The sequence below is a fragment of the Oncorhynchus keta genome, unplaced genomic scaffold (assembly GCF_023373465.1).
Source record: "Oncorhynchus keta strain PuntledgeMale-10-30-2019 unplaced genomic scaffold, Oket_V2 Un_contig_1510_pilon_pilon, whole genome shotgun sequence".
In the NCBI taxonomy this organism is placed as follows: domain Eukaryota; kingdom Metazoa; phylum Chordata; class Actinopteri; order Salmoniformes; family Salmonidae; genus Oncorhynchus; species Oncorhynchus keta.
The window spans coordinates 1-14942 of record NW_026279133.1 but is presented as its reverse complement, the minus strand read 5'-3'; the positions used below and the strand labels follow the sequence as shown (position 1 = coordinate 14942).

The following is a 14942-nucleotide window of genomic DNA, read 5'->3' as shown; positions in this document are numbered from 1 at the left end:
TGGAAGCTGCAAATGTCCCAATTTTTCCATGCCTGCATACTCACTAGACATGTCACCCATTGAGCCTGTTTGGGGTGGTCTGGATCGACGTGTACCACAGCTTGTTCCAGTTCCCGCCAATATATAGGAACTTCGCACAGCAATTGAAGAGGAGTCCCAGCTAGTAATGAGGAATCGGCCCAGAAGCGGCCCTCTTCCGGGGACCGGTGTTGTGCCGGAAATCTGGCAGTGTGGAGATTTTCGGTACAATACCGTCATCGAACGACCAGCTGGAGTAACGCAGTAACCCAGTGTCTAAGACACTCTACTTCACTGTCGTAACCCAGTGCCTTAGACCGCTTCGCCACTCGGGACAGTCCATCCGAAAAGTGTTTAATGCTTATCAATTGCCTTGCACAACGTATCAAAATACTAAAATACAACTTAAACAGGACTATTACATTATTTAATTTAAATGTTATAGTATTTTTTGATCACAGAAACAATGATAAAATATGGACAAATAAACTAATAATGTAATGTCAATTACATAAAGCAGCCCGTGTAATCATCTGCCAGAGAGTAGCCCCAGTCGGTCTGAGACCCAAGCAATACCTTTGGGCCCGATAACTCGGTAATACTGCCTAAGGCGGCCCAGACTCGGGCCACATGACGTCGGACGAGTCTGACTCTCAGCCGGAATCGGCACAGATCCACTGTGTTAGCTGGGATGGAACAACATTCTACGGGCCACAATCAACTCTATGCAAAATAGATGTGTCCCGGAGGAGGCAGCGACCCCTTCTCATGTAATGGGGTTGGGTTATCAAGGATCCCGGAATGCACGGACGGTGTTTAGTGGGGGAACAGGAAGTTCCGGACAGAAGCGCACCATTATTCAGTGTAAAGAAAGCGCCAGAACGGTGCAGTCAATAAGATAACATTTTTGTCCCTTTCTATTTATTACTACAGGTATGTAATAGCACGTTTAAACATTCTAATATCGAAAGAACATGTCGTACCATTTTAGGTAATACATCCGTTAAGGTATTATCACGTTGGGTAAAGGTGTGATGTGTTATTTTTATGTCGAGCCGAGTGAAGAACGTGATAATGTTAACTATTTTACAAGTTACATAGTTAGAGCCTTTGGGGTTTGTCTGAGTGGATGTACATCGTTTTTCTCAATGTAATTTAACAAATAATATATTTACTTGAGATGTCTGAATTAGTTTTACAATTTATTAGTTTTGTGTAAAATTCACGAACTGGTCAAATGGCGGCGCCACTCGGTTTGCGTCAACAGACTTCAGTCCAGGCAGAGTGGATGCAGCAGAGAGACCATTTCACGGTTGCATTACTATTTTAAAGCTTAATGTAATGATTATCAGTTTTCTACATGTGTACTAATATTCAGACTATTTAAGTTATCGCTGTCTATACATATTACTATGGTGTGAACGGAAATACTATTGTTTGTCGATTTAAAGAATACCGTGAAGACAAGGTTATTCAGGAAAATAGTACATAGTGCTGCCTAAAACATACTGCAACCTTGTACTAAATGGTTTTTGAGTCATTTCTGCATTTATGTGAATTCAGGAAATCTACCATAGATTAAGTGCGCTTAATTGTGTAGCCTGATTTAAAGCGTAAACGTTGTCTAATGTGAAGGAATTCATGTTTTGTTGTCAATGCTGAGCTACCAGATCTATTGAAATGAGATCAGTGCGTGACTTGGACAGGAGCTGAGTACCGGCACCTCAAATGTATATGGTTTGAGCTCATGTTCCTCTTATAGAATATTAGCTCAACAGTATTGTGGTACTCCTGCACTTGAATTTAAATAATATTTTTTGAGAGTAAAGAAAGTGCCAGGACTGATAAGACAATAACTTTAGTCTTTTTCTCTTTATTACTACAGGCCAACTCAGATTAAGTCTGAGGCCGGTAACATAAACAGTGAGGACAAACCCAGCCTGCCTCTCTCCATCCACACTGAGTCCAAACCTACAGTCACTGGGTCCTGATTGTAACAGTGGAGCCCAGTTTGCACTACAGGATCCAGAGATGGCATCAGTGAAGCTGGAAGACTGCAGTCCAACAATGGAGCTGAATATTGACATTAAAGATGAAGAAGAGGAGGAGAAGATTGGGGGATCTGTTAGTCATGGTAAGAGCAGGTTCTGTCTATCCAAGTTTGTGTACTGGCATAGAGCAGTGGGGTGGCGACACTTGCAGAAGTTGGCCTTTTATGGTAAGAGCAGGTTCCATCTAACTAAGTTTGTTGTTCATTACAACTTCCCACTGTGTATGAAAAGTTGCAGTAGAACTGTTTCATGATGAACTGTTTCAATGAGAAGGTAGATGTTATTTCATGCTACTGAGACTTGGTGGTTTGACACCAGTATTGCCAACATTTGTTTTATTCACTGGGCTGTCTGGAGTGATCAGAGAGGAGACTAAAGAAGTGAAGTAGACAAACTGACAGTGTTTTAAAGTTCTATGAAATGAGTCTGTGTAGTTACTAACCCTTGTATTGTCTCAAAAGTATTGTGGAGTTCCTGCACCTAAATATAAACAGTACCGGCACCCAAAATGTTTATCAGTAACTTTTTCAGTCCAAGTTAAGCACTGAATTAGATAATTGAACAAGAAAAATATGATCGATTTTTAAGGAATGAAGAAAGTGCCAGAACATAAGACAATAATGTTTGTGTCCGTTTCTCTTCTACCACTTTCTGACTCAGGTATGAGGCTGGTAACATCAACAGTGAGGACAAACCCAGCCTGCCTCTCTCCTTCCACACTGAGTCCAAACCTACAGTCACTGGGTCCTGATAGTGACAGTGGGGCCCAGTTTGCACTGCAGGATCCAGAGATGACATCAGTGAAGCTGGAAGACTGCAGTCAAACACTGGAGCTGAATGTCAACATTAAAGATGAAGAAGAGGAGGAGAAGATTGGGAAGTCTGTTAGTCATGGTAAGAGCAGGTTTTATCTAACTAAGTTTGTTGTTTATTCCAACTTCCCACTGTGCATGATAAGTTGCAGTAGAATGAGTGTGTTGTTACTAATAACCCTTGTGATGTTGAGTTGATGATACAGCTCATAATATTCTTGACTTATGAGATACTTTAATAGTTTTTTATTCCCTTTTTGTATTGCACAGCCTTCTTACATGAATACGTACAGGTAGCCTAGTGGTTAGAGAGTTGGCCAGTCAATTAAAGGCTGCTGGATCGAATGACAAGGTAAAAATTGATCGTTCTGTCCCTGAGCAAAGCAGTTAACCCACTGTTCCCTCGGCACCAGAGATGTGGATGTCGATTATGGCAGCCCCCCGCACCTCTCTGATTCAAAGTGGTTGGGTTAAATGCGGAAGACACATTTCAGTTGAATGCATTCAGTTGTACAACTGACTAGGTATCCCCTCTCCCATTCAGTTGTACAACTGACTAGGTATCCCCTCTCCCATTCAGGAAGAATTTAGACCCCTTGACTTCTTCCTCGTTTTGTTACGTTACAGCCTCATTCTAAATGGATTAAATAAAAAATGTTCCTCAATCTACACACAATACCGCATGATGTCAACGCAAACACAGGTTTTTAGAAATGTTTTCACATTTTATACTTAAAAAACCCAAACTGAAATACCTTATTTACATAAGTATTCAGACCCTTTGCTATGAGACTCGACATTAAGCTCAGGTGCATCCTGTTTCCATTAGATATGTTTCTACAACTTGATTGTTGTCATCCTGTGGTAAATTCAATTGATTGGACATGATTTGGAAAAGCACACACCTGTTTATATAAGGAATCACAGTTGACAGTGCATGTCAGAGTAAAAACCAAGCCATGAGGTCGAATGAATTGTCCGTAGAACTCCATGAAAGGAAACATTAACACGCTGGTAAAATGGCAGCGCCCAGTCGGTTTGCGTCAACAGACTTCAGTGCAGGCAGTGAGGGTGCAGCAGAGAGACATTTTTACTGCTGTTTTGACGCTAAATGTTATGATTATTGGTTTTCTACATGTGTAATAATATTCAGACACATTTGTCCGTAGAGCTCCATGAAAGGATTATGTTGAGGCACCGATCTCAGGGAGGGAACCAAAACATTACTGCAGTGTTTATTTGTCTTTTATTTAACTAGGCAAGTCGGTTAAGAACAAATGTTTATTATTCACTGACTGCCTAACCCGGACGATGCTGGGTCAATTGTGCGTCGCCCTATGGGACTCCCGATCACGGCCAGTTGAGATACAGCCTGGAATCGAACCCGTGTCTGTAGTGATGCCTCAAGCGCTGAGATGCAGTGCCTTCGACCGCTGCGCCACTCGGGAGCCCCTTGAAGTGTTGAAGGTCCCCAAGAACACAGTGGCCTCCATCATTCATTGTTTTAAATTTTTTTACACATATTTATTAGTTCCAATTAGGACAATCAACAATTACAGAATGAGTCATAATGATGTTTATTCTACCAATAATAGATACAAGCAATGATGTCCATCTGTTGATGGATTATGTTGCATATGTTACCATGGGTTCATAATTTGCTGAGCTCGAGCTCATTTCTGGTGTGATTTTTAATACCAAGATATGTGAAACCTTGTTCTGTATTCACAAATAGATGCTGTACAACTGGATTCAGTATCTTGTTTGTTGAGGAAAAGGATGGAAGATTTGGTTTTATTAACTTTAAACCCAAAAAACGGACAAGTTGTTAATTAAATTGGAGAGTGAATAGTTATTTAGATCTGTTAGGAATAAGAGGATATCATCAGCATACAGGTCCACTCTTTGTTCAAAATCTGTTTAAATTCCACTAATTAACGGTTGGGCCCTTACTGCAATGGCAAAGGGTTCTATAGCTAAAAGAAAGAGTCCTGGACTGTCTGGACATCCTTGTCTCGTGCCCCCGAAAAATATTAAAATGATGTGAAATCAAGTTGTTAGTGTCAATATCTGTAGTTGGGTCGGTATATCATCTCTTAATCCATTTTACAGAAGTAGTTCCCAAATCTCTGAAATAAGACAGCTCAACTCTATGGAATTCCTTTTCTGCATCAAGTGAGAGAATGGCAGTATCAGGGGACCCTTCACATGTGCACTATGTTTAGTACTCTCCTCACATTGTGAAAACCTTGGTTTTTCACAACCATTTTGGTCTTGGTGTATTAGAAATGGGAGCAGTCTATCCAATCTCCTGGCTAAGGCTTTAGCACTAATTCTTGAGTCGGATTTCAGAAGAGAAATTGGTCTAACTCAGTAGTCATGCCTTGTGATTTGGCTACACACAATCCACAGCTAGGATATTTAAAAAAAAAAAAAAAATAGCATTGTAGCCTATTTAGACCAAGGCGTGGCCAATTTTGCACAAACCATAAACCTGGGACGGCCCAACATTAATACATTCTTAGAATATCAGGCACGTTTTCACTTTTTTAAAATATATTTAATATATTTAAATATTTAATATTTAAAGGTAGGTTACCTGATCCTGTCAAACGGGTTCCCGGAACGAAAGACTACAAAACTGAGAGGTGCGGTTGGATCCGGCTCAAATGAAGTACCAACCTTTTCATATGATGGTGTAGGGCCATCCTAAGGATCCCTGAATGCATGGACGGTTGCAACAAAGATTTTTTATAACTAAATCAAGATAGACCACAGCTGGTCGTTTCCAATGGGAACAGATGAGTCATAGTGGGCAGAGCCAAGCCCGAGCTCCTATTGGCGCATTCTAGCACAAATCCTGCATATTTCTGTTTGCGAACGATTCTGTGAAGAACTTGTGTGCAATAACTCAATTCGCCTCGGCGTTCCTTCTAAATAACGTGATTATTTAAAACTTTTGCAAAGCATTAAGTCTACAAAACTTAGTCCACTCTGTTCAAAACAGATTTTAGTTTTAGGAACAGAACTGTATTAAGATCAGATGTTTCATAGATCCATCTTCTCCCACTGCCGGCCAGTGGGCTTCCTCTCACTACCCCATTGTTTTATCTGAGGCTGCACTGTGGTCGTGGAGGAACAGGAAGTTCCAGGCAGGCACACACCATTCATCAAAATAAAGAAAGCGCCAGATCAGTGCAGTCAAGAAGATAACCTTTTGTGTCCGTTTCTATTTATTACGACAGGTATGTAAAAGCGTGTATGAACGTTCTAATATCAAAACAACGTGTTATACCATGCTAGGTAACATCCGTTAAGGTATTATCACGTTGGGTAATGGTTTGTTATTTCTGCGTCAAACCAAGTGAACGTGAAACTGTTTTAAGTCAAACAAGGTTTGTCTGAATGGATGTATATAACTTCTTCAAGGTAATTTAATAAAAATTATATTTGAGATTACTGAGTTTGGTTAGCAAGTTATTGGTTTTGTGTGAAATTCACAAGCTGGTAACATGGTGGTGCCCATTCTGTCTGCGTCAACAGACTTCAGTGCTGGTGCAGAGACAATTTCACGGTCACACTACAGTTTTGAAGCTGAATGCAATGATTATCATGTGTAGTAGTATTCAGACACGTTCAGTTTCTATATTTAGCTGTAAATTATGGTGTGAATGGGAAATACGGTTGGTTTTTAATGTGAAGACAGTTATTCAGGAAAATAGTAAATAGTGCTGCTTAAAACAAACTGCAACCTTGTACTAAATGGTTTTTGAGTCATTTTTGCATTTGGGAATTTGGGAAATCTAATACAGGTTAAGTTAATTTACGTTGTGTAGACTAATTCTAAAGTGTGTACTTTGTCCAATTTGAATGAATGTTTTGTTACCTACTTCCTCTTTTGAAATGAGATGGACAGTAGATTGGACATGATCTGATTACCGCCATCTCAAATGTCTAGTGTTTGAGCTCATGTTCCCCTTATACAATATTAGCTCAACAGTATTGTGGAGCTCCTGCACCTAAATATAAACAGTACCGGCACCTATTTCAGTCCAAGTCAAGCACTGAATTAAATAATTGAACAAAAATAAATATAATATATTTTTGAGAGTAAAGAAAGTGCCTGAACTGTCAAGACAATAACTTTTTTTCTGTTACTCGTTGTTACTACAGGACGACTAGAATTAAGTCTGAAGCCGGTAACATCCACAGTGAGGACAAACCCATCCTGCCTCTCTCCTTCCACACTGAGTCCAAACCTACAGTCACTGGGTCCTGATTGTGACAGTGGAGCCCAGTTTGCGCTGCAGGATCCAGAGATGGCATCAGTGAAGCTGGAAGACTGCAGTCAAATACTGGAGCTGAATGTCAACATTAAAGATGAAGAAGAGGAGGATGAGATTGGGAAATCTGTTTCTCATGGTAAGAGCAGGTTCTAACTAAGTTTGTTATTTATTCCAACTTCCCACTGTGTATGAAAAGTTGCAGTAGAACTGTTTCATGATGAACTGTTTCAATGAGAAGGTAGATGTTATTTCATGTTACTCAGACTTGCATGGTTTGACACCAGTATTGTCAGCATTTGTTTTATTCACTGGGCTGTCTGGAGTGATCAGAGTGTAGACTAAAGAAGTGAAGTAGATAAACTGCCAGTGTTTAAGTTCTATGAAATTAGTCTGTGTAGTTACTAACCATTGTGATAGTGAGTGGAGGACTCTTACCCACTTTTAGAATAGTTTTATTCCACTATATTGTACAGCCTACTGATATGAATACATATGTCACCAGGTACAGCCAGAAGAGGACTGGCCACCCCTCTGGGTCTGGTTCCTCTCTACCTTTCTCCTAAGGACCCTGCTTTCTAGGGAGTTTTTCCTGTCCACTGTGCTTCTACATCAGCATTGCTTGCTCATTGGGGATTTTAGACTGGGTTTCTGTAATGCACTTTGAGATTTGCTGATGTAAAAAGTGCTTCATAATATACATTTGATTGACATGTATATCACACCAACTGACTGGTTCTTCTGATGTTGTTCACACAGGAGACCATGTTGAGACATTCTCTACATCCAGAGAGAAACAGCAGGAAGATCACAGAGCTAAGAGGTCTCACCACTGCCCACATTGTGAGGAGAATTTCCCATTTCTATCAAAGCTAAAAATACACCTAAAAATACACACAGGAGAGAATCCGTATTCCTGTACTGACTGTGGGAAGAGTTTCACAACATCAAGGGCTCTGACAGTTCATCAGAGAGTGCACCCTGGAGAGAAGCCTTACTCCTGCTCTGACTGTGGGAAGATTTTCTCTTGTCCGGGCCACTTAAAAAGACATGAACATATACATACAGGAGTGAAGCCTTACTCCTGCTCTGACTGTGTAAAATGCTACACAACATCATCTGAGCTAAAACTTCATCAGAGAGTGCACACTGGAGAGAAGCCTTACTCCTGCTATGACTGTGGGAAGCGTTTCTCTCGACAGGGTTTTTTAAAAGCACATGAACTTATACATACAGGAGTGAAGCCTTATTCCTGCTCTGACTGTGGGAAGATTTTCTCTCAACTGGGCCACTTAAAAAGACATGAACGTATACATACAGGGGTGAAGCCTTACTCCTGCTCTGACTGTGTAAAATGCTTCACAACATCAACTGAGCAAAAAGTACACCACAGAACACACACAGGAGAGAAGCCTTACTCCTGCTCTGACTGTGTAAAATGCTTCACAACATCAACTGACCTAAAAGTCCATCAGAGAACACACACAGGCGAGAAGCCTTACTTCTGCTCTGACTGTGGAAAGAGTTTCTCTCAATCGTGCCACTTAAAAAGACACCAAGGTAAACATAAAGGAGAGAAGCTTTACCACTGATCTGACTGTAGAAAATGTTTCAAAACAACAGCTGAGCTAAAAGGTCATCAGAGAACAGACACCGGAGAGAAGCCTTACTTCTGCTCTTAATTTGGCAAGAGTAACTCAAGTAAAAGTCTAAAGGTATTCTGTTGTAAATATACCTTAGTTTCAAAAGTAAAAGTGAATCATTTCAAATTGCTTAAATGAACCTCTACGCGATGGGTGTCCTCTAACCAGGACGGTTGTTGCTAACCTTTCAATGTGACTAGAATGACTTTGTATACAACAGCCAACTTTCCAGGACATAGACATGACTTTATATCGTCAGAAAGCTTAAATTCTTGTTAATCTACCTGCAGTGTCCAATTTAACAGTAGCTATTTCATTGAAAATAATACAGTGCTATTTTTTGAGTAGAGTGCACAACAACTTTTATCATGGCAACTGGTTTAATACATTCACCTCTGAAGGTCAATAGTGTACTTGCATTCAGTAATCTTTCTCTGATTTGTCATCCTGAGGGTCCCAGAGATCAAATGTAGCATAGTTTAATTTGCTAAAATGTTCAAATGTAGGAACTGGGTTCCACATTTTGAACCCCTGTTGTCTCTGGCTCCACACCTAGTGAATAAGCTAATGATCCATAATGTCGCAGTTGCAAATGAGAACTTGTTCTCAACTAGCCTACCTGGTTAAATAAAGGTCAAATAAAAAAATGTATGAAATTCCTGTCAGTGTGTAAACCTAAATGTTTTATTACCATAGCATTTTTATATGTTCTCTATAGTTTTGTACTTAAATGTATCAATTGAACAATTCAGGACATTTGGGGAAACTCCTGGCAGACTTGATAGAGTGCAGTAATGTAATTCTTCACTGGATCAGTCAAACTTTTCACACACTGCTGCCATCTGGTGGCCAAAATATAAATGACACCTAGACTCCTATCTGAAAGTATGGCATTTCTCTTGCATTTCAAAGATTAAAAAGAAAATGACAGGTATTTTGTTTGTATTATCTTTTACCAGATCTAATATGTTATTTTCCAACATTAATTTCCTCAAACTTCAAATGGTATCAAGAATATGCATATCCTTGCTTCAGTTGCTGAGCTACAAGCAGTTATATTTGGGTATGTGTTGTATCCTTAGATGTTTTTAAGCAAACCAGACTGCACAATTGTGTGTTTTATTTGTTATACAGGTAACCCCACTACCCCCCCCCCCCACCCCAGTCTGATGGTCACTCCCTGCAGAGGACAGGTAACCCCCCACCCCAGTCTGATGGATAACCAGGGGCACACTCTAACACCATTTACAAGCAAAGCATTTGTGTTTAGTGAGTCTGCCAGATCAGAGGCAGTGGGGAGGACCAGGGATGTTCTCTTGATAAGTAAGTGAATTGGACCATTTTCTGTCCTGCTTATCATAAACAATGTACTTTTGGGTGTCAGGGAAAATGTATGGAGTAAAAATTATTATTTAGTGAAATAAAAGTAAAAGTTGTCGAATATAAATAGTAAGGTACAGATACCCCCCAAAAACTATTTAAGTAGTTCTTTAAATAATGTTTACTAAAGTACTTTACACCACTGCATGCATCCCTGCCGTGTGTCAAGCATTGCAGGCTGGTGGTGTGTTGGTTGGGGTGTGTTTTTTCAGGGCACACATTGTGTGCTCATGTGTAACTCCGGTAGGTCACCGTATGAAAAATACTGTGTTCTGGGGATTGACCAGTCGGCGAAAGCCAACGTCATCCACGACAGAGGACGGTTGATTGTCAAGGGCAATGAATTCCATTATCTTGGCGTTAACGGATTTCGCCTTTGAGTTGTCTCGCTGAAATTGTCTTACCTCTTTCAAATGACTGCTTGACTTGAACTTGTTTAGTTGTTGGAAGTGTGCGCTTAGTTTTTTTCAGATTTTGTTCTGAGTCGTGATGTATTTTTTTGTGGCGTCATTGCGTCATCTACCTACGTTATATAGGTATGCATGTCTACTTTGACATCGGTTTTTCACATCCGCATTAAATCGGGCGGATGTTGGCATTTTTAGCTATTATCGTCCGATTCCGATATGCTCAACGATATATTGCGCATCTCTATTTTGTACACTCCGTGTATATCATATAAAGATGGTGTAGTGATCAGTTTTTAGCATCAGTTTGGGTGGATTATTTTATTACTAAACAACTTTTGTTTATTGATAAACAAGCTGTGAATCAACTACTTGTGTTTATTAAATTGTATTTTAATACTAGATGTATTATACCATCTGCAGTAACGCGCCACTCGGGACAGTCCATCCGAAAAGTGTTTAATGCTTATCAACTGCCTTGCAAAATACTAAAATACAACTTAAACAGGACTGTTAAATTATTTAATTTAAATGTTAAATAGTATTTTTTGATCACAGAAGCAATGATAAAATATGGACAAATAAATAAATAATTACATGTTAATTACATAAAGCAGCCCGTGTAATCACCTGCCAGAGAGTAGCCCCAGTCGGTCTGAGACCCAAGCAATACCTTTGGGCCCGATAACTCGGTAATACTGCCTAAGGCGGCCCAGACTCGGGCCACATGACGTCGGACGAGTCTGACTCTCAGCCGGAATCGGCACAGATCCACTGTGTTAGCTGGGATGGGACAACATTCTACGGGCCACAATCAACTCTATGCAAAATAGATGTGTCCCGGCGGAGGCAGCGACCCCTTCTCATGTAATGAGGTTGGGTCATCCCAAGGATCCCGGAATGCACGGACGGTGTTTAGTGGGGGAACAGGAAGTCCGGACAGAAGCGCACCATTATTCAGTGTAAAGAAAGCGCCAGAACGGTGCAGTCAATAAGATAACATTCTTGTCATTTTCTATTTATTACTACAGGTATGTAATAGCACGTTTAAACATTCTAATATCGAAAGAACATGTACCATTTTAGGTAATACATCCGTTAAGGTATTATCACGTTGGGTAAAGGTGTGATGTGTTATTTTTGTGTCGAGCCGAGTGAAGAACGTGATAATGTTAACTATTTTACAAGTTACATAGTTAGAGCCTTTGGGGTTTGTCTGAGTGGATGTACATCGTTTTCTCAAGGTACTTTCATAAAGAATATATTCACTTGAGATTTCTGAATTCGTTTTACAATTTATTAGTTTTGTGTCAAATTCACAAGCTGGTAAAATGGCGGCGCCACTCGGTTTGCGTCAACAGACTTCAGTCCAGGCAGAGTGGATGCAGCAGAGAGACCATTTCACGGTTACACTACTGTTTTAAAGTTTAATGTATTGATTATCAGTTTTCTACATGTGTACTAATATTCAGACTTTTTAAGTTATCGCTGTCTATACATATTACTATGGTGTGAACGGAAATACTATTGTTTTTTTGATTGAAATAACACAGTGAAGACAAGGTTATTCAGGAAAATAGTACATAGTGCTGCCTAAAACATACTGCAACCTTGTACTAAATGGTTTTTGAGTCATTTATGCATTCATGTGAATTCAGGAAATCTACCATAGATTAAGTGCGCTTAATTGTGTAGCCTGATTTAAAGCGTAAACGTTGTCTAATGTGAAGGAATTCATGTTTTGTTGTCAATGCTGAGCTACCAGATCTATTGAAATGAGATCAGTGCGTGACTTGGACAGGAGCTGAGTACCGGCACCTCAAATGTATATTGTTTGAGCTCATGTTCCTCTTATAGAATATTAGCTCAACAGTATTGTGGTACTCCTGCACTTGAATTTAAATAATATTTTTTGAGAGTAAAGAAAGTGCCAGAACTGATAAGACAATAACTTTAGTCTTTTTCTCTTTATTACTACAGGCAGACTCAGATTAAGTCTGAGGCAGGTAACATAAACAGTGAGGACAAACCCAACCTGCCTCTCTCCATCCACACGGAGTCCAAACCTACAGTCACTGGGTCCTGATTGTGACAGTGGAGCCCAGTTTGCACTACAGGATCCAGAGATGGCATCAGTGAAGCTGGAAGACTGCAGTCAAACAATGGAGCTGAATATTGACATTAAAGATGAAGAAGAGGAGGAGAAGATTGGGGGATCTGTTAGTCATGGTAAGAGCAGGTTCTGTCTATCCAAGTTTGTGTACTGGCATAGAGCAGTGGGGTGGAGACACTTGCAGAAGTTGGCCTTTTATGGTAAGAGCAGGTTCCATCTAACTAAGTTTGTTGTTCATTACAACTTCCCACTGTGCATGAAAAGTTGCAGTAGAACTGTTTCATGATGAACTGTTTCAATGAGAAGGTAGGTGTTATTTCATGCTACTGACACTTGGTGGTTTGACACCAGTATTGCCAGCGTTTGTTTTATTCACTGGGATATCTGGAGTGATCAGAGAGGAGACTAAAGAAGTGAAGTAGACAAACTGACAGTGTTTTAAAGTTCTATGAAATGAGTCTGTGCCGTTACTAACCCTTGTGATAGTGAGTAGAGGATGATATATATCATAATTTTCATGATTTTTGAGATACTTTTAGAATAGTTTTATTCCCCATTGTATTGCAGAGCCTACTGATATGAATACATACAGTACCAGCCTACTGATATGAATACATACAGTACCAGCCTACTGATATGAATACATACAGTACCAGCCTACTGATATGAATACATACAGTACCAGCCTACTGATATGAACACATACACTACCAGCCTACTGATATGAATACATACAGTACCAGCCTACTGATATGAATACATACTGATATGAACACATACAGTACCAGCCTACTGGTATGAACACATACAGTACCAGCCTACTGGTATGAATACATACACTACCAGCCTACTGATATGAATACATACACTACCAGCCTACTGATATGAATACATACACTACCAGCCTACTGATATGAATACACATACCAGCCTACTGACCAGCCTACTGATATGAATACATACACTACCAGCCTACTGATATGAATACATACACTACCAGCCTACTGATATGAATACATACACTACCAGCCTACTGATATGAATACATACACTACCAGCCTACTGATATGAATACATACACTACCTACTGGTATGAATAATGAATACATACATACACTACTGATAGCATACACTACCAGCCTACTGATATGAATACATACACTACCAGCCTACTGATATGAATACATACACTACCAGCCTATACTGATATGAATACATACACTACTACATACACTACCACTACCAGCCTACTGATGATGAATACATAGTACCAGCCTACTGATGAATACATACACTACCGGCCTACTGAAATGAATACATACAGTACCGGCCTACTGAAATGAATACATACACTACCAGCCTACTGATATGAATACATACAGTACCGGCCTACTGATATGAATACATACAGTACCAGCCTACTGATATGAATACATACAGTACCAGCCTACTGATATGAATACATACAGTACCAGCCTACTGTTTAGACCCCATTAATTTTTACACATTTTGTTATGTTACAGCCTTTTTCTAAAATGGATCAAATAAATGTTTCTCATCAATCTACACACAATACGCCATAATGACAAAGCAAAAAAAGGTTTAGAATTGTTTTCACATTTATAAAATATTTCAAACAGAAATAACTTATGTACATAAGTATTCAGACTCTTTGCTAGGAGACTCGAAATTGAGCTCAGGTGCATCTTGTTTCCATTGATAATCCTTGAGATATTTCTACAACTTGATTGTTGTCAACCTGTGGTAAATTCAGTTGATTGGACATGATTTGGAAAGGCACACACCTGTCTATATAAGGTCCTACAGTTGACAGTGCATGTCAGAGCTAAAACTAAGCCATGAGGTTGAAGGAATTGTCCGTAGAGCTCCATGAACGGAGAAATTCACAAGCTAGTAAAATGGCGGCGCCTATTCGTTCTGCATCAACAAACTTCAGTGTGGATGCAGCAGAGAGACAATTTTACAGTTGCACTGCTGTTTTGAAACCAAATGTAATGATTATTGGTTTTGTGCGTGTGTCATATTCAGACACATTCAGTTGTTTCTGTCTTCATCTATAAATGTTACTATGGTTTGAACAGGAAATACAATTGTTTTTTGAAATAAAACCGTGAATACAATGTTAAGGAAAATAGCACGTAGTGCTGCCTAAAACAAACTAACCTTGTTCTAAATGGTTTTTGAGTCATTCATGCATTTTTCTACTATAGGTTA

General features: G+C 39.6%; 1 protein-coding gene across 9 annotated transcripts in view; it reads left to right on the top strand.

Annotated features, from left to right (window-relative positions):
- LOC118370533 (zinc finger protein 420-like) overlaps positions 1-9741 on the top strand; it is a 130465-nt gene extending 120724 nt beyond the window's left edge. For 2 of the 9 annotated variants that reach the window (XM_052502107.1, XM_052502117.1), the window contains 3 exons: positions 7055-7303; positions 7670-7702; positions 7924-9741. In XM_052502107.1, coding sequence (XP_052358067.1) covers positions 7055-7303; positions 7670-7702; positions 7924-8756 — 1115 coding nt within the window. In that variant the 3' untranslated portion in view covers positions 8757-9741. Of the gene's footprint in view, positions 1-1903; positions 2153-2729; positions 2964-7054; positions 7304-7669; positions 7703-7923 lie in introns of those variants that run through there. The other 7 variants (XM_052502118.1, XM_052502110.1, XM_052502113.1 and 4 more) reach the window with 6 other exon arrangements.
- Positions 9742-14942: the final 5201 nt, after the last annotated feature.